We start from the raw sequence: 22,840 nt of genomic DNA on the forward strand, positions 1-22,840 counted from the left end.
TATCAAATTCCAAATACTAAAATTGCAAACTGTTTACCCTGAGAGGCTTAAGGAGGCAATAATTAATTAAAGCAAGTTACAACAAAAGCAAGTGGCTGTCTGGATATTTGCCACTATTGCAGAGGTTTCAGGGCTTAGCAGAACCTTTTGAAGCTTGATCTAAAATCTCTCAGTCTTGAATAAGTGACTCTGGAATCAGGGTTCTTCACAGCATCCTGTGATTCTTCCTATTTATGTGGATGAGCAGGGTGCTCTAATGGCTAGAAGTAACACAATACAGAGCACCAGTATTACACTGCATTAGCTCTGTTTGAAATTAAGTGATTTTTGTTTTCTCTTTCTAAACAATCTACTTATGTGTTGCTTCCTCAGCTGCAATCTCTAAGCAAGATTATTTATATTCATTTAAGTTCAAAATACTGTCCTGCTCAGAGAAACTCAGCTAACTTCAGTTGTCTCAATAGACAGCAAAGTGTCAATTTAAACTATGCACAAAGCTGAGCCCGCTGTCAGGTGCTGCACAGGAGGGAGTTCTGGGGCTGCTCTCCTCTCTCAATTCTTGTCCCCATCAGGATGTGAGGAGTTAAACCCACACACCATTGGTACACATTTCTGGGTCCCAAGTGGAAAAGGTCCCACCCCAAGTGTTTAAAACCCTGCATCCTTCAAAGACACCTAGAGAGTTTTGTCAGGGGTGAGAGCAAGTGAAAGCAGCAATAAACATTCCTGCTGTGCTGGTCAGGAAATAGATTCTGAGGATCCTGCAACTGCACATTTTAAAGAACTTCACAAAGTAAAATGAAAAGAAAGTCTCTTCCAAGATTGCTAATTATTAATTTTTCCTGAGAGGGCAGTGATGCTGAGAGCAGCACACAGTATCTTACTGTCAGGGGAAGATGCAGACAGTGGGATTATCATTTTCATTTGCTCATCCAACACTGACAGCTGGAACAACTCCCTTGACAGACCACACAAAACTTCCACTTCAATCTTAGCATCATAAAGTCATAGTGAACCAGAGGGTCTGAAATAAACTTTGGGCAGGTACTTTAAACACTCCTTCTGTGATGGAAGCAAAATGTTTGTGAGTGTACTCCAGGTCTGGAGATTTTTATTTCTCAATTCATCAAGCAAAATGGAACCAACACATTTCCTGGTTAGCCCAGCAATGACTGTTAATCTCGTTTTACTTGGAAACTATTTCTGCCTTTGCTCTTTTCTCAGTTTGACTTCCTATCTTGAAATGTCTCATAACAGAAGTACTGAGTTCACCTTTCCCCTTGTTCTTAAGGGCTGTGTCTGATCTCACAACTCTGCCAGTTCCACCCGCAGCCTGCACGGTACCTCCTGAACAACGTTGGGAGCCTCAGTCCCCTGCAGAATCGGGCTGAAAGTGTTTAATTCCATCATCTCCTGAGACCTTTAGAGTCTTTCCATGGTCACATCTCAAATTCTGACTTTGGGAAATCTTGCTGCTTGGTACAAGTCATTGTTCTGAAGTTCTGCCCTTCTTAGTGTGTTAATAAAGTACAAAGCCACTGGAAAACCTGCTGGGGGAACTTTGAAATTCTTGTACCATATCCTAAGGACAAATATTTTTGACGCTTACTTCTACATTTGTATAATATCAGCAAAGCTGGTTAGGTTGGGCTTTTTAAAACAATTATTTCTGTAAATATTGTGCCAGAATACAGTATTAAAATCTTTTAGGAAAAACGGGATCTGCTTTACCTTCCCTTTGCTCCAGAATAGCAGCTGGTTTTATCATTATTATACAGTTTTTTATATTTTCCTATGTTCCTTTTCTTGAATATCCATAAATGAAAACATTCCAAAGGCTTAAATCAGTAAAAATATTGTTACCAAAAATACAATTTAATATGTAAGTAAACACTGTATTGGACTTTCTGACCTCTTCATGCAATTTGTAATAAGAATATTTCCTTTTCTACTTCTTACACTGCTACTTTTCTCAGCTCCAGCTATAAGAAATGCTTTCTAGTTTATTATATGTCTCCAGTTTAGATTTACATCACTATTTCTAAAAAGAAACATACCTAACATATCTGTTGGTTTTGTAACATGCTTGGTGGCTTGACAATGAAGAAAAAATAGGATTTTTAGTGCTTAAAAACCTCAAAGGATTTCAGTTTTTTTATCCTTTCATCAAATTTGCTCCTGTGCATTTCCCATGTTAGGAAAGAGTTAACAACCTCCAGCCAGCAGACTGCAATCAACAGGTTGCTCTAACAGAAAAATAATAACCCTAATCCATCTTTTAAAGTTTAGAAGGTTGGACTAAATGATGAAAAAATACCGATTAAAGCCCTCTGAAAAGCTGAAGTGGGGCCAGAACTGAAATGCTTTGTGTTTTATGAAAAAAATCTTTCTCGTTGCTAAGTGAAAGAAGCATCACAATTAAAAAAAAACAAACTGTAACTTTAAAATTTCTGTCTTGCCATCTAGAATTGAATTCTCTCTCTGTCCATAGAAAATGACAACAAAACACTTGCTAACCTTTAGGTGGCCAATTCACAGGCAGGTGGAGAGGTTCAGGTCCCTGGAATAGCGTTGAAACAAAAGAAGCATCCTGTTTTCTTTTTTCAGTGTCTTTCTCTTCTCCTTTTTTTTTAAGCATTTGAACAGTGAAGGGTGGGTGGTGGGGTGTGTGCAGAGAGAGCAGGGGGTGCAGGCAGCCCACGCTGCTGTAGGAAGAGTTTTAATGGCCGATGCTGGGAATATGGTTTGCCTGCTACAGTGTCTGCACTACTGCAGCTCTGTGTGTGGGCGTAAAGAAATGACACGACTGGGTTTCAAACCATTACACTGAAGATTTGCAAACAGTTAAAAAAAAAAAAAAACCACCAAAACAGACAACCCCATCAGGCGCAAATGAAAAATTAGGACTTTTCTACTTTTATCTTTTTCTGAGGGTTTTTTGTTGCTTTGTTTTAACTTAGCAGATGTAACCTAGTCAAGTTTCTTCCTCAGCCTTTTAAGGAAAAAAAAGGTAAATTGAGTTTTTAGGAAGGTTTTATATTTTACAGAGTATGAACATTTTGCTGTCATTTTTTGCTGCTATTTTTTAATTTATCTACAAGAGCTTGTATTCCTGAAGGGTGTCCAGATTTCCCTAGTGAAAATCTTCAGAGGACACCTATATTTGTGCTTTAGAGCATGCTAAATAGGTGCCTAAATCTTCGTACCACCAAGTAGCACACTACAATAGACAGAGCAGCCACTCCACAACTGGCCAAGCAGGACATCTGAGCCCAGGACTATTCCTTGAATGTTCCACAAAACACAGCCAAAAAAACCAGGACATGCTGGCAGCCCACTTTTGCTCAGTAGTCCAGCAACACCTCAGGTTTACTGATCTAAATTGGTCAGAAAACAAACTTGAATATTTGTTGTAACTACTGGAGACCAACAGGAGTGAGACAAAGGGGCTGTTCCCTGTCACATCATGGGGAATGAGAGGAAAATGGGATTTCAGCTGATATAAAAGTGCTGACACAAATGACAGTGACTAAAACAGTTATGAACACACTGTTGCTGGGAGGGACAGGTGGAAGGTTTTGTCAGAAAAGCAAGAACACTTCTCAGACATTTTTTACCACAGAAAGTGAAAGACTGACAAAACAGTTTTAGAAGGAAACTTGAAAACTTCAAGGAATCTTTATGACTTGGCTGCTCCATGATAGTAAGGGACTGACAGTTGATAAATGTGTATTTTCAAGTATGTTGAGAAGAGACAGCCAGGTTGAAAATCTTGTGCTTGGGCAGAAGGCACCCGTGGGGTGCAGGAGTTTAGGTGTCCATTTTCTCACATATCCAGATGAGCCCCAAATCAAACAGGATTTCTTTGGTGTCATGCTGACAGTGAAAAGCAGAGCATGCACAGGGACAGGAGAGGGAAAGAGGGGAGGCTCTGGGTTCTGCCCCCATGGCTGTTCACAGCAGGGCACCCCTGGCAGTCATTTTCCTCCTCACCCAGGGCTGAGGAGCCAGAGTTGAATGTCAAAGCAGCACAACTCAGTGTCAGCAAAACCAGCAGGACTGGACTGGAGGGCTTCAGGCTGCTGATCCCACAGTTTGACAAAGACTGATAAAGGAGTTAAACAGTGAATCACCCAACACTGGATGAAAAACAATCCTCAGTTCTGTGTGTGGTAAAACTCTCAGATATTGCCATTATTACACAGCAGCACAGCCTGACTTGGCACTAAGTGGGGTCTGGCTACTGGCCACAGGAGAAACTTCAATTCTTTCTCCATGTATACACTAACAGCTGAGGTCAGCTGCAGGGAAATTTTGCTGGAGAAATATCTGTGTGCTCAGTTGATACAGAAAAGTGAAGACACAAGAAATCTGCCTGCCAGCACGGTTCCATTCATGCAGACCCAGTACCATTGCACAACCTGATGTAGTCTGCAAGCTGACATTGTTTAAATCTATTTGGTAAAACTGGTCCTTTTCCTGACATTGTAAATTTTTTGTGTGTGGATAGAAGTAAGAGAAAAGAACCACAATTTTTTTCTATTACTCTTTCTCTAAACTCTTAATCTTTGTGTTCTGTTTGCTCAAGGAAAACCCTTTTTGCCCAGTTAAATATCATGCATTATTAATGAGTGGTATCAGCTCAATCTTTTATTATCATTCATATTTTTTTAATTAATTACTATTTTCTTGACTCAGTTTGAAAAGTGTAGTAACCAAATACAGGTCCTGCAGCAGTAACTCTCAGAGATGCATGTGTTGCTCATTTTTGTCACAATATGACATGGACAACTATTTCATGGTCCTGTAGCTGCTGCATTTCCAAGTCACCATTTCTCCAAGGTGTTGGTGACTGTGCTGCAGGTGAAGTAGCACCTGGAATGTCTAAATGCATCCAATCCTCCTCTGAGGACTGATCCCCATGAAGAACCATTGTGTAATATGGATATTGGTTATCACAAATAGCAATATTTCTTTTCTAGACATGAACTCTTAAGTTTGAACATACAGAAATCATGGTTGCCTACATATCTTTCATTCGACCATCTCCAGCACGATAATTAAGATGACTGGTTTTTTCCCAAAGATCATAGCTTTGTGAATTGGCAGAATCTTTTAAAGTGACTATAGAAAAATATTCAAAAAACCACATTCTTTTAAACTGGACAGCCAACTACCACCCTCCTATCAACATCACATAACAACCACTAAGATTCATCTGGCAGTTTTTCTCTGTTCGTTGAGCCAGCAAGAACTACCACCCAAAGAGGAGTATAACCCTCACAAATTGGTCAGGCCATACCAAGAGAAAAAAACTTAGAAATGTGCTTGAACAGCAAAAGGGAGAGACAAAGCTTCATTAGAAGCAAAAATGGGTCTCCTTGCCAAAAAAAGTCAGTTCAAGGAAAATTAAAAGAGAAGGCAAAAGTAATGGATCCCATAGGGAAAAGGCTCAAGGCTGCTGAGAAAATGCTAAGGCAGCCACAAAGCTGAAAAGGTTCAGCTGGTTGCAGACACAACCTCAGTTTCAGTAAGAATTGAATTTTTCCTTTAAAGTACTTGGGTTCTTTCCACAGCCCAACAGCAGGGCTGGACAGGCAGACACTCACCCAAAGGAGAAAGGAAAAAAAAGAAAAGGAAAAAGTCCAGCCTCAAACCATCTTCCGTTAAAATCCCATAGAGCTTTTTTGCAAATGTAGTTTTAATGTGTGTTAGGTAAGGCTCTAAATGCTGAATCATCACACAGTTTGATCTGGGGCTTTATTTGGTTTGGGTTTTTAGTATTAATTCACATAAGCAGGTATGGTGAAGGGTTGTTTTATGGACCAATTTCCAAGGAGAGCCTAAAATCCAAGAAAAATCTTGGGCATCAGAGAGAAAAAGCAGATGAGTCCAGCTTTGCTCCTCAAGTATCAGGTGATGGGGCTAGAAGGAAAAACTCCAGTTCCTCCTCCTTGCCCAAATCTTCCTTTTGCTGACAGCTGAAAGGTTAAAAAGTGGAGGATGCTATGGTGCCTCTGCCACAACAGAGCTGATGTGCAGGAGGAATGGGAAGGGTCTTTCCTATAGGCTCCAGGATTAATGAGCTGTAGGTTTTTTTCAGGCATATCACATCACAAACATGAATAATTTCCATTATGACACACTTAGAAGCAATGCAGCTTTCAGAGAAACAGTTGCTCCAACTCGAAAAGGCAGCAAGGTTCAGTGGTTTGTACATGCACAAACTACAGATGTATTCATTTTTCCATCTGTTTCTTATTTCTCACTGAAAAACAGATATAAAACAGATAACTCAGGACGACTGACAGTAGTCAGAAACGTTCTAAAGCCCACCAAGTACACTGACTTTAATGTGTTTTACAGAAAAAGAGAATAGAATTTGACAGGGTCATTGATCACTTGGACCAACTCAGATCAATGTCAAAACCCATAAAAGGAAGCATCAGTAACTACAAATAGAGAAGCAGAGCATTCCCATCACTGTGACCCCAGGCCAGCACCAGTCACCAGTAAACCCATGGTCCACACCATTCAGACTACTCAATTCTGTATTTCTTTTTATTTTTATTTTCCCCATAACTTTCTACATAGCTGTGTCTTTTCCCAACATGTTGTCAAGGCAACTCTACACTCCTGTAGCTCAGTATCCAGCTCTTTATTGCTATTGACACCCCAAAATTTAGGATTTTGAACCAATTGATACACTGTCCTTTCCATTATGAATGTACCTTCACTTATACCATAAGCTGTATAGAGTTAAAATGAGACCTTTTTTGAAAGTTCAGCTCTTCCAAAATGCCTGGGAGAAACTTGCCAATTAACTCTTCGGTTTATTATTTTCTTAATCATTTTACATATCAATATTCTATAATCCTCTATGCTACCCACTGAAAAATAGCCCTGTAACCTGAGTGGTGTCTTCTTATTTAGCTCTGTCTCAATTCCACTCTTAGGTTATCTTTGAACAATGCTGAGTTCCTCTGACAAGCAATATTTTGTGAATTTTGTGAGAGCTGCCAGCTCCATTTCAAGTGATAACCATTAAATTGCAGTGGCACACTGCTAGTGTCTGTGTCATACTTTTATCTAACAGTTGTACAGATTTTCACTGGGAGAAGAGGTGCTATATATAAATGTACAGATGAACACTGAATGTAGGGTGCAGTGCAGGGAACAGGAGCTCTCCAGCCCCTGGGGGTGCCATGGTGGGGTCCCCTGTGCCCATACTGAGCTCATGGGGAGCACAAGTCACATCCACACTGCAAAGCACCAGGGCAGGCTCAGATCTGGCACTTTGCCTCTCCCCCTGGGTCTTCCAGGTTCCACACAACACTCACCTGCCCCAGGAGTGCCCCAGGAGGGCTCCAGCTCTCCCCACGAGCTTTAAGGCTGCAGTTCTCACCCTGAGTGCCTCATGCAAGGGTAACTGCAGGGTAAAGGCAGGAATGGTGCTGTGAAGGAGCACTCCTGGCAGAGGGAAGTTTATTGGTGCACTGGACCTGGATTTCAGCTGTCTGTCATGGTGAGAGGTATTTCTGTTCCTCTCTCCTTTGGGTCTCATGGAGCTTTGCTTTTATCTGTCGTCAAGGAAACACCAGGGTTTTTTCCCCTTGCTCATTAATGTCTGCATTTTTGTTTCCATAGCTACAAAGGAACCTTAGTGTTTTAAAATAGCAGTAATTGGATTACTATGACTTTTTCAAATTTATTGACACCATTAAGGGCTCTGATTTTCAAAAGTAGACACTGAAATTGTATCAGCAGTTTTTCAGCTATTAACATGTTATCTCCTTGTCCTGAAATCCTGGGTACATGCTCAGAAAAGTCTTCAGCAGCCAGACACTGACTGCAACCAGACTCAGGCTGCATACGTGGTGCTCTGAAATTACTGAAAATAGTAATAGTAATAGTAATGCTCTTTACTTGGATTATTTTCAATTTCTGATGGTCTCCTGCAAAGGAGTGCACAGGTTCTGTTGTGAATCTGCTCAGTATGAGCACATTACAGATCCCTTGTGATTTGACCCCAGCAGAATAATCTGGAAGAATTTTTACAGCCAAGGATCTAAGCAACTCAGGATGCAGGAACATGGGAAAAGCATGAAGAATTGAGAGTCCCAGCACTGTTAACAACTGGTATTACTTAGCAGGACATAATTCATGTTTTGAAACAAAAAGTGACACTCCTACACTGTCTGTGGCTCTATGCACTCTCCTACCCCCTGAAATTGTTCCTGTGCTGCCTTCTAGCACTTGCCATTTACTTGTTACCATTGCCTATTGAGGTGCTCACAAAGCACCACAAGTGCATGTCCTGCACCTCTGCCCTTTCTTTCCTGCCCCTCCTGCCCTCAGCTGAGGACAGAAAGCAGCTGAATTCTCTGTATGGATGTCCCAGCAGCTGTGTCACCACTCCTTGTGCCCAGCCCCAGCCAGAGACACACTGGAACTGGAATCAAACTAACCAACAGTTTTAAAAGTTGTGAGAGGTGGACAGACAGAATGTCCAGAGACCACCTCTTGTTTTAGAAAAACAAGCTCAAGAGAATCACCAGCCTAAAATCTAGGCATGGCAAAAAGGTGACAAGTGGCTAAACACAAATAAGTGTGAACAAGGAAGTCTCTTTAATCTAAATTATTAGTTCCTATTTTTCATAATGGATTTCTGTGCATCCTGGAGCTCAGACATTCTATTACCATAGAAACAGCATCCTGTGTCTCTGAGGACCTGCTGTAGCTGTGTGCTGTTATGGAAACAGTCCTCTGAACAGCTCAACTCATGTCTGTATTTCAGTGATTGTGTTTGTAGAGATCCATTGCTAAATTATCCTTTCAGGATTTATTTTAATAAAACTAAGTCCCTGAAGTACATGGCAATTCAATTAAATCCTCAAGGCTTCTCCACATTAAAAATACAGCAATGGAAAAAAAATATACATTAGAATTACCTTGCCCTTTGAATAATTACCAACCTCTCCTAATCCCTACCATCAGCAAAGGTTTGGGGAAAAGATGGGTCTGTCCTCCCCAACAATCATTAATAAAGCTACTTCAGGAAAGCAAATTTTGATGCCATGTTCTGTGCAAGGGCTCCTTCACACACCCATCCTATGTGCCAGCATGGAAATGAAATTCAGAAGATAAGAAGGTACAGGGAGAAAATGTGGCTGACATGACTGAGCTGGGAATTCTCAATTTGAATTCCAGGTGAACTGTTCTTTGTCTCAGGAAAGCCATCCAAGGCAGATTCAGAAAAGATAACTTGTGAGTTGGAAGCTCAACTCCCACTAATTTTTCCTGGGAATTGAGTCCTTAGCTGATCCTAGAAAAATCTCCTCAACATTTTCATATTTGTAACATCTGAGATACTACTACTTACATATTTCACTAGAATTCTGTGGGCATGAGTATTTTATATTTTCTTCAATAAAGCCATCAAAGAATCAGGAACACTAAAACAAAACAACTAAAGGGTGCTGTTCAGGTTAATAGCCAGCTGTAAAGAGCTTCCTGCCTAATTACATTGATTTTTCTATGTAGTTACTGCAACTTCAGACTATAAATTCACACTTTTTATCTTTATCTTTTTTTTTTTAATTTAATCAAAATCATCTACACCAAGAAGGTCCTTTCCAACCCAAACCATCCAAGAAGGTTATATCCTATCTCTTTATTCCTACACCAAATACTGGTTATTAAGGCTTGTAAAGAGAACATTTCCTGACACTGAATATCTGAACATCTCTGATTACAATTTTTATAATGTATAAAGAAATCCCCCAAACCTAATGAATTTGTGAGTATAATTCAAATACCTCCACTGTCCTTCAGGGAAGCAGGAAAGCAAAAATACTCAGAAATGTGTCAGTTTTGAAACCCAGGTCTTTTCCCCTCTTGAGAGGGATGCAGTGATACCTCAGCAATATCATCCTCAATTTTTTTTTCCTTTCAAATATTTACAGCCTCTTTTATCAGCAAGGATTAAGATATGTGACACTCTGAAACACACATTTACAAAGGAAACAAACATTGAGTTTGGAGTAAGCAAATTAAATAAGTTTTAGTTGTTGCTGATACTGGGTTATCTCCAAGTTTTGTGATTAATGAAGCTTTGTGGAGGCTTTTTATGAATATAATTTTCCTTAGAAGTCTCCTTGCCTGCTGCCCCCCTCACTGATGCAGCTGGCAGCACCAACCCCTGTGTGAGTCTTTCTCCTCAGGAGTGTCCAGCTGGTCACACAGTATTTGTTTCTCCTGTTCCTATGCTACTCATCCCACTGAATATTTGGGAGCTCCTGACTTTGAAGACACATAGAATGCACATCTTGATTAAAAAGAAGAGCTGTGCTCTTCATCTTGCCTTTTAAAGACCTCTATTTTTAATAATTACTGCTTTACAGTATTTTGTGTATTTCAGAGAGCTCCTGGATATTCACAATTTTTCATCACTAGAAAGTGCACATAAAAATTCCTCTTATTTCTGAGCATGAAAATCAAAAATTGACACTAAGAAGCTTAAACTCTATTTTTGCCACCTTATTAATCATGAACCTGCTGGATATCCTCTTGAATCAGTGCACTAGAACTGATATATATGCAGCAACTTAGAAGTGGTTCCTAAATGATTCAATTTAGAGAAAAAATAAATTGAGGCAGCTAGATAGAAAGTGCTTTAATGTACACTATGCAAGACCTAGATATGAAAAACTGCATTTTAAATGGCTTTGTGAGAAGAGCAGCCAATGCTAAAACTACTTATTCCTTTAAAAAAACATTTTTAACTTCAGTTTGTAGCTGTTAACATTTTGGACTCTGTACTCATGTAACAGAGAACATATATCCATCCTCAGGAGATGGATTAATCCAAGCTGACTTAATCATACTGGGATAAATTTGATGATTTCTCAGGGCATGGAATTTAACTTTTTCTTTTTTTATTTATACACGTGGCTTATTCCTCTTATAATTGCTGAAACACTAAGGTGCAGACAGCTTTGTTTCAGCAGCACATTAAGTCTAGGCAGTACAATGCTGAAAAAATCTGTTTTCTCCCAAAGGGCTCTCTAATTAATCATCACTAATGAAGCTGTGCTAATTAACAATAATGGGGATGGTGGAAGGCCTAGAAGAGTCTGAGGGCTGAGTCCAGGCTGTGAGGATTTTACTTGCAGTCCTTCACAAGTGCAACCCACCCAGGGCTGCTCTGCAAATGGATTTTTAACAGCTCATATGTTCTTGGAATATTTACTAAATTCTTAGACCCTCTTCAAGTTGTTGCATATGTTTGACTCCAATCTGCTTGGTCTGTGTGTAGCAGGTTTGTGCAGGCCTGTTAAATGTCTTTGGCTTTGGATCAGGACAGAATGCAGTGGAGTTCTCTTGCAGGATTTCCAAGATTATAAGTATTCTCACACATTCCTCTCAGTTTCTTTAAGTGTTGTAATATTTCACAGCTAAGGACATAAAAAAGCCCCCATGGCCTGGGGTGTCAGACAATGGCTACAGGAAATGCAGATTCAGGCATTTTATCAAGCTGGACTCTGACAGTTTTGATCACACCACCTCACAGCCTTTGATCTTGATTTTTCCTGAATGGAATCTATACATTAGTGAAGATTTTATGGAGTCTTCTTACTTTACAGTTTAATATGTTATTAGAGCATACCATGAAAGAAAATACTTTTGTCCCAACTGTGCATGAAGAGTATTCTGTTACTTTATTTGCATGGAAGATCCTTGCTTGGATTGTGATTCCATTTTAAACTCTTCTATTTGATTAATATTTTTTATTTCTTTTTCTTTTATAGTTTATCCCTTAGGCTGGATGAAATGAACTCATGAGAGCCTCTCAGAAGGCTGTTTGGAAGAGAGAAATATTTTTAATGGAGTTCCAAACAGGAAACCACCAGTGTCCAGGTAAGATATTAAAATTTTAAAACTGTCAAAACACCTCATCCCCAGAAGGACAAAGATCATTTCAGGTGCTGTTTTTGACTTCCATGCTTGCTGTTTCCCTGTGGGTTGTCAGTCCTGTCCATACATTTCTTCTCAGCTTGGGGCTGGCAATTCCCACTGTCAGGCCCAGATGAGAGGCTGGGACTGAGCCCTAAGTTGCTGTTCCTATCAAAGATCTGAGGACTGCAGTCCCAGAGAGGAGGTTTTGTGTTCTCAGTTGCTGAGACTGCCAAGCAGTAACAAACACAATCCCAGCACTAAGGACAGCAGAAATACTCTTAAATCCAGCATCCACCTGTTCTCTGGCCCACAAAACTGAGAAGAAAAGCAATTTAATGGCTTGCATTCACCAGAGCTGTGTGGTCAGCCTCAGGCACATGAAAGCCTACGTGCCTCAAGGCTGCCTGGTTGATGATTGATTTGATCACTGTCTTGGTGACAGTTAGGATGCCAGCACTGATGACTAAGTGGCCACTTCCATGTGGTACTTTGTGTATGACAAAGTCACAACTTTTATTTCCAGGTTGTGGTTTCTTTAAACCATGTCCAAAGATAGCTGATGGAGCACAAGATTTCTGAAACAAAGAGTTTGACAGAAATTTTGGACAAGGGAGCAAAGTCTAAAGACCATGAGTTATGTTTGTGATTTAATGCATAATTCTGACCATGACCTGTCGTCACTGGTCCTTCAGGCTTGGCACTGAAAGTTGCACCCAACAAATGTTTGAGAGCACAGTGTTTTTATAAGCACTGTTGTCATCTTTTGAATTACACAAGAATCACTGGAGAGAAACATGATTATCTCCAAACACCACAAAATCATCAGCATTTTCAAAGTACTTTAGAATTTGTGGTTTTGTCTTTAATTGTGCTGTTACTGTGCTTGCTCATGAGTTGTGGGTGATAACATGGGATTATCATCTGCCTACTTGATCACATGCACATTTGTGATGCTTGTAACAGCAAACATTATTGGCTGGGATCTGTCACACTCTCAGAGTTTCAGAGACTGTTTCCCAGACAACAGCACAGTCCCCTTGATCCACGAGCCGTGCACCACGGTGGACCTGTGCTCAGTCTAACACCTGGTGGCAGCTGCTGCTCCCACTCCTGACACAGACAAGATGTTTGTAGAACCATAATCCAACTGCCTGAACTGTGCAAATCAAGGAAACTGCACAACCTAAATTAAAAAGTCAAAATGAGTCAAACAGCACCTACCTTGTTACACATTCTGAGTCAGTTTTTAAATTGAAACCAGATCATTCCTTCCCAAAAGCCATTTAAGGGCCATGTACTGCCTGTTTCAGTCCTCTGCTGCTAAACATAAAGGCAAGCACAGCTGTGTAAGGTGGTAAATCATTTCTCTGTAGTAATTGGAGTGTGTTAAAACAAAGGAGCCCAGAGGGCAGGTGGAAGAGTGAGTGTCAGAAGCAGCTCAGGCCAGCTGGGTGGGATCCTGTGTGCAGGGCGTTTACATTTTGGATGTTGTCAAGTGGGGGAGGAAGCTGATAAGAAAAATAATTATTTGCATTCAAATTATATAAACAGTGCCAGAGCCTGGTTAGTGTAGGCAGTGTTAGACAGAGTGTTTCCCAACTGCAGGAGATGTATCACATGCTGGGTAAGGAAGGTATATGAGGCAACAGCACTCTGAAGGTGTGCAGCTCTAAGCCTCTTGGCACATTTTATGGCAGAAAAATAAAATAAAAAGGATCTGAAAATCAAATGGTTGTCCCAGATCATTCAATTGAAAATGCACATTTTTAATGTGACCTAACCTAAACTCTGTGTTGTGAAGAAAAGATAATGTCTGGGTTTGAATTTATTGGGGGAAGGGGGCAGGATAGTGGTGGGATTTGGGCAGGGTTCTTCAAGGTGTGCAGGGGATGGGAGGGATGCTAAATGGCAGGTAACAAAACCTCAGTCTCCCCTTGATGTTCTTGGCTCCAGTTAGCTAAAACTGAGTGGCTGTAGCAGCAGTGTAGCAGTATCACCAATCAGCAGTTCAGATCCCAAGCTGTCCTTCCACATCAGGGGGCCACAGGTTTCTGAAGATCTTATCACTAATTTTTTGGTTTTCACTTGTTGAGAATGACTTCAAATGTGAGTGGAATATTAAATGATTTTGCTTCTTGATCCTGTGATGCTCAGTGTGAATACCCTGCAGGTTTGCAGAAGGGCTCTCTGGGGTGTGCCATTCCCACTGTGGACACCATGGGAGATCCACAGGAGGATCTGTGGGAGATTTACCACCTTCTATAGCACTCCTTCATATCCCTTCTGACTGCAACTCTGCCTTTCAGAGCCCCTCCAAGAAAAAGCAAATCCACGGTCAAGATGAAGAGGCCATTCTCTCCCCAACCAAAGACTGCCTAAAATATTTTTAAACATATCCCTCCCTCACCTTCTCAAGAAGTTGAGAACTTCTTCAACTGCATTCTGTGAATGATGTTCTTGGCTTTTCCATAAAGTACCAAAGGCTCTTATCTGACACTGAGTGCACAGGTTCACAACAGGACATTTGCACCCTGAATTGCTCTCAGGTTACATGAGAGAGCTTTATTGAAATCACATCCCAAAGAGTTGTGCAGTGTAATTGTAGCTGTGGTGACCAATACCTACAAAGGGGAGAAAGGCTGCTTCCTCAGAGATGAGGACTTGTGCAAATAGAAATTGAAAAGCCTGTTCTCACAGGGACACAGGGAGTGGAATACACACACAACACGTGTGATCCAGCCCCCTCTCGTGGCTTTTCCACACAGAAGGCAGGAATTGACTCAAACTGATTTCTTAGTAATGATACAAACACCTGCACCTCTTCTCTGAAAGCTGATATGGTTACTGGCATTTCACCTCTTCTTAGGGAGTGATAGGTATTAGTCCAAGGATAGAAAATGATAATCTATAAAAATTTTTATTTGTATTTCCTAGGCAACTTGATGGTTATTTCTGGTAGAATATGAAGGAGTAAGGGTTTGTTGGCTTTTTTATGAGCTGTTTTTTCTTCAAACAGGGAAGAAGCAAATACTACAGGATAGAAAACAAAATTCTTCTGGTCAATTGATAAAGTGCAGAAACAAACACAGGTATTTGGTGTCTTACACTGCTTTGTGTCATAATTGAGTTGAACAGAATTGCATGACACAAACAAGTCAGTGCTTGTCAGCAGGTTAAGAACAAATGCACTGAACTGAGAACTGCTGCAGGGCTGGCTAAAGCCAAGCTGGTTCCAGTGGGTGTTTGGGGATGCACAGCACTGGCCAAATCAGCCCTGATGAGTTGATCTTGCTCTGCAGCACCAGCACAGCCTTCCTGTCATTTCTCCCTGTCATTTATGGCTCACTGTGCAAGCAGAAATTTTGGTGCCTTGTTCCTCTCAGGGCTCATCCTGGCCACGTGAAGAGCTGTCCCAGAGCAACACAAGCAGCAGCCTCAGGACAGGAACAACTGTCCTCAGGTGGCACCAGGGCCAGCTCCCCCAGCTCCCCCAGCCTGGGCAGAGCTGCAGAGCACCTGCACTGGGGCACTCTGGCAGTGCAGCTGTCAGGACTCAACATCAGCAGTGAAACTGTTAATGCCTTGCAGAGGAGGTAAAACTGGTAAAGAATGCTGGTTACTTCAATAAAAGCTACTTCAATAAAAACACATTCTCAGTAATGAAGGGAAATATTTTTATTTCATTCATGTTTCTCTGAAGAGACAAAGAGATGCACCAAAGCATGTTAATCCCTGCTACAGTGTGAGCTCTGTTCTGACCTAATAAATGTCTCATCATGGAAACTCATTTGTGCCTAACACCACTTTTCCAGAATGTTCTGTAGTGGTGGCATTTCCCCATTGGTGTCTTCTTTAGATATTAATCAGAAATCTGGAAGGATCAAAATTACTTGAACAAAATTCCTATTAAACTATGGGCAAAGCTAGAGAAGTTGGTACTACCCTGAAGTATTGCTGTGCCTTCTTTCTGTCAATAAAGGTATTTGTTTATTAAAAGCACCATTTGATTGATGTGACCTTGTCATGCAGGGATGCATTAGGACTTGCCAGGAATTAATGAGCCAATTCTGGAAGTACTGAAAAGGAGCTTTGCTATCCAACAAAGTTTTCTCTGAGAAGTATATTCAGGAAAATACAGCCAAGCATGAGGAGGCTGATACTGAATTGACAGCTGATGAAAGAGTGTTTATAGCTGGGCAGCCATGAGGAATTGTATCATGGAAGTCACTGAAGAGGTATGTCTGGAAAAGAAAACACTGACAATTTTCTATCTTTTCAACTGCCAGATTGACAGAGGGAGTGGGAACTTGTTTTTCCAGCTCAAGAGAAGAGCAAGACTTTTGAATGGTTTTCATTAATATTGCCTGTGAATACCAGTATTTCACACCAATAAAACTTGGATTTCAGATCAAGGAACTGCTGTGTTACTGCAGCACAGCCATATTTCAGAATATGACGGGGGGGAAATACACCACAAAATACAATTTTCTTCAGTGTAAGAAACACCTCAGCTGCCATGTGAAAAGTGCAGAGTTGTGATACCTGAAGCAGGGCAGCAACCAGAGCCCGTGGCAGGGAGCACAGCAGGTGAGCTCAGAGCTTTCCCCTCTCACCCCTCCCTGTATCAGTCCCCTGCAGTGTCACCTCTGCACAGCTCAGCTCTGGTGACCCATGATGAATGGCACTTCAGGCATTCATTTCCCTCAGAAGTGCAGCTTGAGTCACTGCCATTGTCACCAAACCCTTCCCAGGGTGGAATTCAGTGACATTTCGTGCTGCAGAGTGGCCTGGTTGATCTCTGGAGCAGGGCTCTGAACCAGGGTGGTGTTTGCTTTCCAAACAGAAACACAATACCTGTATTTTAACATAATAGTGTAGGCCTGATTAAGTTTGACAATCTGGGGTTTTGGTACCCACTATGGAGAGCAGGAATGAGCTGGATACAATGCTGCAGATAAAGAGATTTTTGGGTTGTGAGTTATTTCCTGATATTTATGCTTTTTGGTCAAAATTAGGAGGTTTTTATGAGGCTGCTTAAAGGGGACAAGTCACACCTCCCTGCTGGCAAATGTGGGTCTGGCAATATAAAATCTTCATGCCTCATTGAGCAGGCATTGAGCAGTTTGGGACCCCAGAGCACTTTCCCACAGAATTCCTAGAACAATTTCCAGTATTTCTTAGCCAAGCCAAGGGGATTGCTCTGCCAACATCTGAAACATAGAATCACAAGGCCCATTTCAGGCATCAGTAGCATCTAGCAGCTGTGAAAGGCACATATGGACTAAGGAATCTCATCATGGGTTTCCACAGGTTTTTATATTCTCTTATCCATCATCATCCTCAGTGATTATTTTGGTACTGCCTGGGACTGGACAAACTGATAGAATGGTTTCTTTTATTCCAGTTATTAGACAGATACTGACAATACATAGGGGCAAAGCTATGGGATTTTATGGTATTATAATACATGTAAATAATTCTAATGTTTAGGATGTGCCACTTTTTATTCTGCAGTTACAAATACGCATTTCATTTTCCTAAAGTCTGGCTGTTTTATTTATAATTGTGTTATTTCTCTTACAGGACAGGTTTATAAGTAGTTCCACACTTGATATCACTCAGATATAGAAACCTTCTTTAGCAAATCTCCTGCTAAAATAGCCTGAAGTTTAGATGAGCAAGAACTGATGAAATCTAGCTCCTAATCTGCACCATATGTTGGCATGCCTCCTTCTTGGAGATGACATTTTGCTTTGCTTCCAGTAGATAACTTTTCTTTTAAAGAAAAGAAACCTGATGAAAGGCTACAGGCAGCCTGATGGATAAGGGATGGGTATCTGCTGCAGTGTCCCTGCCTGTTTCAGGGTCATTGCCTTCCACAACCGTGTCACACTGAGACCTTTCAAAATGCTTTGCATTTTTAACATCCTTTGCAAAATTCTCCAGTTGCAAAAATCACTCGGTGGGTATTGAGGCTACAATGGATTTAGAGCTGCCTCCCAATCTCCCAGCAATGACTCTGGCAGATCAGCAGTGAGTTAGCCACGATCAGGAAGAAGGAGGTGAAGGAGTCAGGGAATATAGGATCAAGACAGGTATGCCCAGCAAAAACTTATTAGCCTAACAGCTCTCATGTAAGTACTTGCTACTGGCCGAACCCGGTATTTCTCATGAAGCAGCAGCTTCTCTGTAGCTGCTGGTTTATGTTGGGGCGTAGGGGGATATTTAGTGCCGGTGAGCTCTCCCAGCCTGGCTGGGATTTCTGGCACGGCCGGCTCTGTGCGATCCGATCTGTTTCGGGGAAGTTTCCCTCTGTGCTTTTCCACTGAGGCTATTTCTGTGCGGTAAGGAGCGCACAGAGGTCACTCGCTGTCTGTGCACGAAGCTGTTTGTCACTAACACCGCTCGCTCCGAGCTCCCCGCACCCGGCCCTGCCGGGATTTCAGAAGGAAGCGCTCGGCGGCGCCGAGCATGGCCCGTGGCCGTGCGGGTGCTTTTGGGGCCGTGCCCGCTGCTCCATCGCGCCGGGCCGGAGGCGGCGGCGGCAGCTGCCAGCGCTGCGGGTTACGAAACCCTTACGAAACCTCTTACAAAACCCGCCGGGCCGGGCCGGGCCGGGCCGGGCCGGGCCGCCGCTCGCGTGACGTCACACCCGCCTGCGCGCCCCCTGCCGGCACAACGCAGTAACGGCCGGTGCTATGACGTCATCGGCCACCTGCGCCCGTGCTGATGTCATCGTTCACACGCAGCCCGGCCCCCGCCGCGCCCGGGCAAGGCGGAGAAGGGCAGCGGGCCCGGGCTAGGCCGTGCGAGCCCCGGTCTGACCGGAGCGCGGCTCACAGACCGCATCCGCCTGTGTTTGCGCGATGGGCGGCGGAGCCGGCTGTGCCACCCCCGGGCGCGCCCTTCACAGTCAGCCCTGGCCGGACCGGACCGGACCGGGCCGGGCCGGGCCAGGCCGGGGATCAGGGGCAGCGCCCGGGGCCGCCCCAAGCTCACCCCGAATGTCCCCGGCCGGGCACGGCCCCTGTCACGCGGTACACGCCCCGTGACGTCAGCGCGGCGCCGTGAGGCGATTGGCGGGCGCTGTCCGCGCAGGCGCGCGCCGCCGGCGGCAGAGCCGGGCCCGCGGAGCCGAGCGGCGGCAGCGGCGGTTCCGGAGCGCGGCCGGGCCGGGAGCGGCCCCGTAGCCATGAAGATCTGGACCTCGGAGCACGTGTTCGAGTAGGTGCCGTGCGGGGCGGCGGTGGGTGGCGGCCAGGCCGGCCCCGGGCGCGGGGGGCCTCGTCTGGCGGGCCGGGGGCTGCGGGGCTGCACCGGGCCAGGGCCGCCCCCGGGAGCTCCGGGCCGCTGCCTCTCGCCTCTTCCGACCTTCCCCCGGGCTCAGAGAGGCTCCCGGGGCCGGTGCTCGGGGCTGCGGAAGCTCGGCAGGGGCTGAACCTGTGCGTCCTTGTGCTGTCCCCGCCTTCCCGAACACCGCGAGGCCCTGCACGCTCCCGGGGCTCCAGCGCTCCAGACTCCTGCGTTAAAAATAATCTGAAGGGAGAACTCCTTAGAGGGAAGTAGAAACTTAAATAAATCACTCCAGTATTATGAAAATCGAGGTAAAGTGTAGTCTTTTGGCATTGTGTCCCAGAGAAAAAAAATCTTTTCCAGTTATAATAGAACCAGCAAACCCAGTTCATCAGGTATGTTGTGTTTTCATGTGCACTGCCCACTCAACGAAATAGAGGTTTTTCTCCAGGGATGGACATAATCCTGTCGCAAACAGAGATGTGCAACTTGGTGTCCTGATTGTGTTTGTGCAGTCACCCCTGGGAAACTGTGATGACGGCTGCCATGAGGAAATACCCCAACCCCATGAACCCCAGCGTGGTGGGCGTCGATGTCCTGGACAGGCACGTGGATCCCAGCGGGAAGCTGCACAGCCACCGGCTCCTGAGCACGGAGTGGGGAATCCCGGCCATTGTGAAATCGGTGGGTGTTGTGTCACAGGCCAGAAAGGGACACCGCAGGGAGGGCAAGCTCCTGAGCCAGCTGCTGTAATAGATGTGTATCATTTCATAACTGTAATGCTTTAAAAGTTTCATGGCTTAAGCATTTATGTATGGGGAAACTTAACAGTGACCCTGACAGCCAAATCTGCATCTCAGACTGGAAAATGAATAGCTTTGTTTTAAGCTAAATCCTAGTAGTGTTCTCTTGGTGTCTGTTCAATGCAGTAACCACTGCATTTAAAGGCATGGAGAGGTGCAGTGGGTTGGTGGAATTGATGCCATCTCTGTTTGCCTGTCCCCAGCTCATTGGCACCTGCAGGACAAGGACATATGTGCAGGAGCACTCTGTTGTTGACCCTGTGAAAAAAACAATGGAGCTTAAATCCTGTAATGTAAGTAGCTGTGTTTGTGCCTCTGAAATGGAACCCAGAGTATAACAGCACCTTGTACTTGTGAAAAGAAAAATCAGCTTGAAAATAACTTGAAAATTGCATTGGAACAGTACAAATTAAAGGTTTAAGTAATGTGTCTAGAGTTGATCAGTTCTGATTTTCAGGAAAGAGCTGCTTGGCTCTTGGAACTTGTCACTGCTGAAGCTGTGAACATACTGATGAGCAGGAGGAGTTTTGGGGGTGGTGGTGGTGTTAAGAAAAAATGTTATAAAGTCTATTGGTGTAGGTACACTGTGACTGTTTCCTAATCATGTGACATGTTGCTCTCAGTAGTGTTCTGTTATTTGTACCAGGGGCTAATCTGTCCTCTGTTCTACAGATTTCATTTACAAACCTCGTGTCAGTTGATGAGAGACTTGTCTATAAACCACACCCTCAGGAACCACACAAGTGAGTACCTCCCTGCTCTGAGATTGGCTGAATTTTGCTTTGAAAATGTCTCTGGTTTCCCTTGATCAGAAGTTGAGAGTTACATGGCTTCTGTTACAGTAAATTATCTAAACCAGGATTAAATGGACTGTCACTTCCTGCAGTGACATTGGTTCTGCAGAACCCTGGGAGACTTTGGGTCATGCCCAGTCCAGTTCAGGGTGTTCTGTCTGCAACTGAATTCCTGTACATCTGCAATTTTCAGCTCCTCGTTCCATGTTGATGCCTTTAGCCTCTGATTTTGGAGGTTTGTGTTTCAGTGGTTGCTTGGTGTTTTTAAGGCAACTTAGAACTTAGTGAACCTGTACTGCTGAAGTGGCGATAATTCTGAAATATTGTTCTAGGGATTCTAACATTGGAGTTTTTTCTCTCCTGACAGTCACAAGTGTTCAGTCCCTATTATTGAAGGAGATGTTTTAATACTTTTCAGATCTGTTATTTCCACTCTTAACATCCTGCTGCTAAAGATGGAAATGGCTGAGAGCCACAAAGGGAGACTTGGACTTGCCAGGCAGTCTTGGGCTTTATTTTATAAGCAGAAGCATAAAGCAGTTACACAGTGTGGCAGTGGGTTGGGTTTAGGAGACAAGGAGTTCTGTGTTACAGAGCAAAGCTGATGAGGGAATGTACTTGTAGGGGAGGAGGGAGTTTCTCTTTTAACCTACTCAGAGTAATTCAGTCTCCTGCTCTGTTTCAGAACCATTCTGACACAAGAAGCAATAATATCTGTAAAAGGTGTCAGTCTCAGCAGTTACCTAGAAGGGCTAATGGCAAACACAATTTCTTCCAATGCTAAAAAAGTAAGTATGGCCTTTGTGTGAAATGTGTGATCACTGTCAAATGTCAAAGGGAATAAAGATCTCTGGTTTACTTTTTGTCTTGGTCAGCAATCTTAGAAAGGAGCCACATAGTTCTGCTGCCTTTACTGTAGAGACTGAATGCTCAGCATGCTGAACTTACTCTTATTTCCTCTTGTGAGTGGAGATAAGATAAATTGTTATTGGCAAAGCTCTCTGAATCTTCACTGGAGAAAACATCTTCTAGCAGTGTGACACTGCCATTCTTTGCTGCCCTCTTGATGCCATCTATTCTTTTTTGCTGTCAGAAAGGATCTACATTCATACAGAATGTATGAATACAGACCTGAAATAGTTATGTGGGAGCAATGAAGCAATATTTTAGTTGAGAGTCTGTCCTTTGGCAATCCAGAGATACTTGAGTTCAGCCTCGAGAACGATAAAGCAATCTGGAAAAAAAGTCTTTGAGGATCATAATGTGAAAACTGCTGATATAAGGAATTGTTTTCATGAAATCAAAGGCAGAACATGTTCCAGCAGTACTGTAGTTATTGAAATAACATCAGAGGCATGTATTTCTGTTCCTTCCTCTTTCAGCTACTGTGTCTTCAGTCATTTTCAGTAAGAATTTAACTGTTTGACTTATTCACTGAGATTGACACACTAATAAACTTTCCTTCAACTGTAGGGCCGTGAAGCATTGGAATGGGTAATTAAAAGACTGAATGCTGAAATTGAAGAGTTTGCAGCTTCAGCAAGAGGAACCATGAGGAATTCGATGGCAGCAGCAGCATTTGTAGAGAAATGATAATAGTTCTTAGACCTGTATCACTAACGAGGCTTAACGACCTGCAGCCTCTCTCCAGGCCTAATTACATGTATCCTTTGTTATTTAAAGGATGTGTGTATGAGGCATGTTATAAATTTAATTTGGAGGAAAGCTGAGCTCTTAGCAAGGCTGAGGCTCAAAGGCTATTTAATATATTGGGTCAGCTGGACCGATGAAGAAATAAATTTCAAGTGTAGTTCCTGTATTTACATGAACACTAACTTATAATGTTTGCAGATATGAAATAGCCTCATTTTGAGGCTGCATATGGTGGAGGACACTGGCATGTTAGGCTAACTTTTATTTTTTGTGTGACTTATGGACTACCTCTTTTGGGACCAAGCCCAAAATTAAGCAGAATGGTTGTTCCAGCATTGT

At 43.0% G+C, this 22,840-nt stretch overlaps 1 protein-coding gene and 1 long non-coding RNA gene across 2 annotated transcripts in view; both read left to right on the plus strand.

Moving 5' to 3' along the window:
* Positions 1 to 15,188, plus strand: part of LOC127060311 (uncharacterized) — a 45,377-nt gene extending 30,189 nt beyond the window's left edge. The window contains exons 2-3 of the long non-coding RNA XR_007779207.1: positions 11,811 to 11,919; positions 14,975 to 15,188. This is a non-coding gene — a long non-coding RNA (uncharacterized LOC127060311). The remainder of the gene's footprint in view (positions 1 to 11,810; positions 11,920 to 14,974) is intronic.
* Positions 15,189 to 19,020: 3,832 nt separating this feature from the next.
* On the plus strand, positions 19,021 to 22,576 carry PRELID3B (PRELI domain containing 3B). Its single transcript, XM_030232539.2, has 6 exons — positions 19,021 to 19,182; positions 19,767 to 19,935; positions 20,258 to 20,347; positions 20,727 to 20,797; positions 21,534 to 21,636; positions 22,322 to 22,576. Exons 1-6 carry the CDS (start codon positions 19,151 to 19,153, stop codon positions 22,439 to 22,441), a joined length of 585 nt encoding a protein of 194 aa, XP_030088399.1. The 5' UTR covers positions 19,021 to 19,150; the 3' UTR covers positions 22,442 to 22,576.
* Positions 22,577 to 22,840: the final 264 nt, after the last annotated feature.

Source organism: Serinus canaria, chromosome 20, assembly GCF_022539315.1.
Source record: "Serinus canaria isolate serCan28SL12 chromosome 20, serCan2020, whole genome shotgun sequence".
Lineage (NCBI taxonomy): Eukaryota > Metazoa > Chordata > Aves > Passeriformes > Fringillidae > Serinus > Serinus canaria.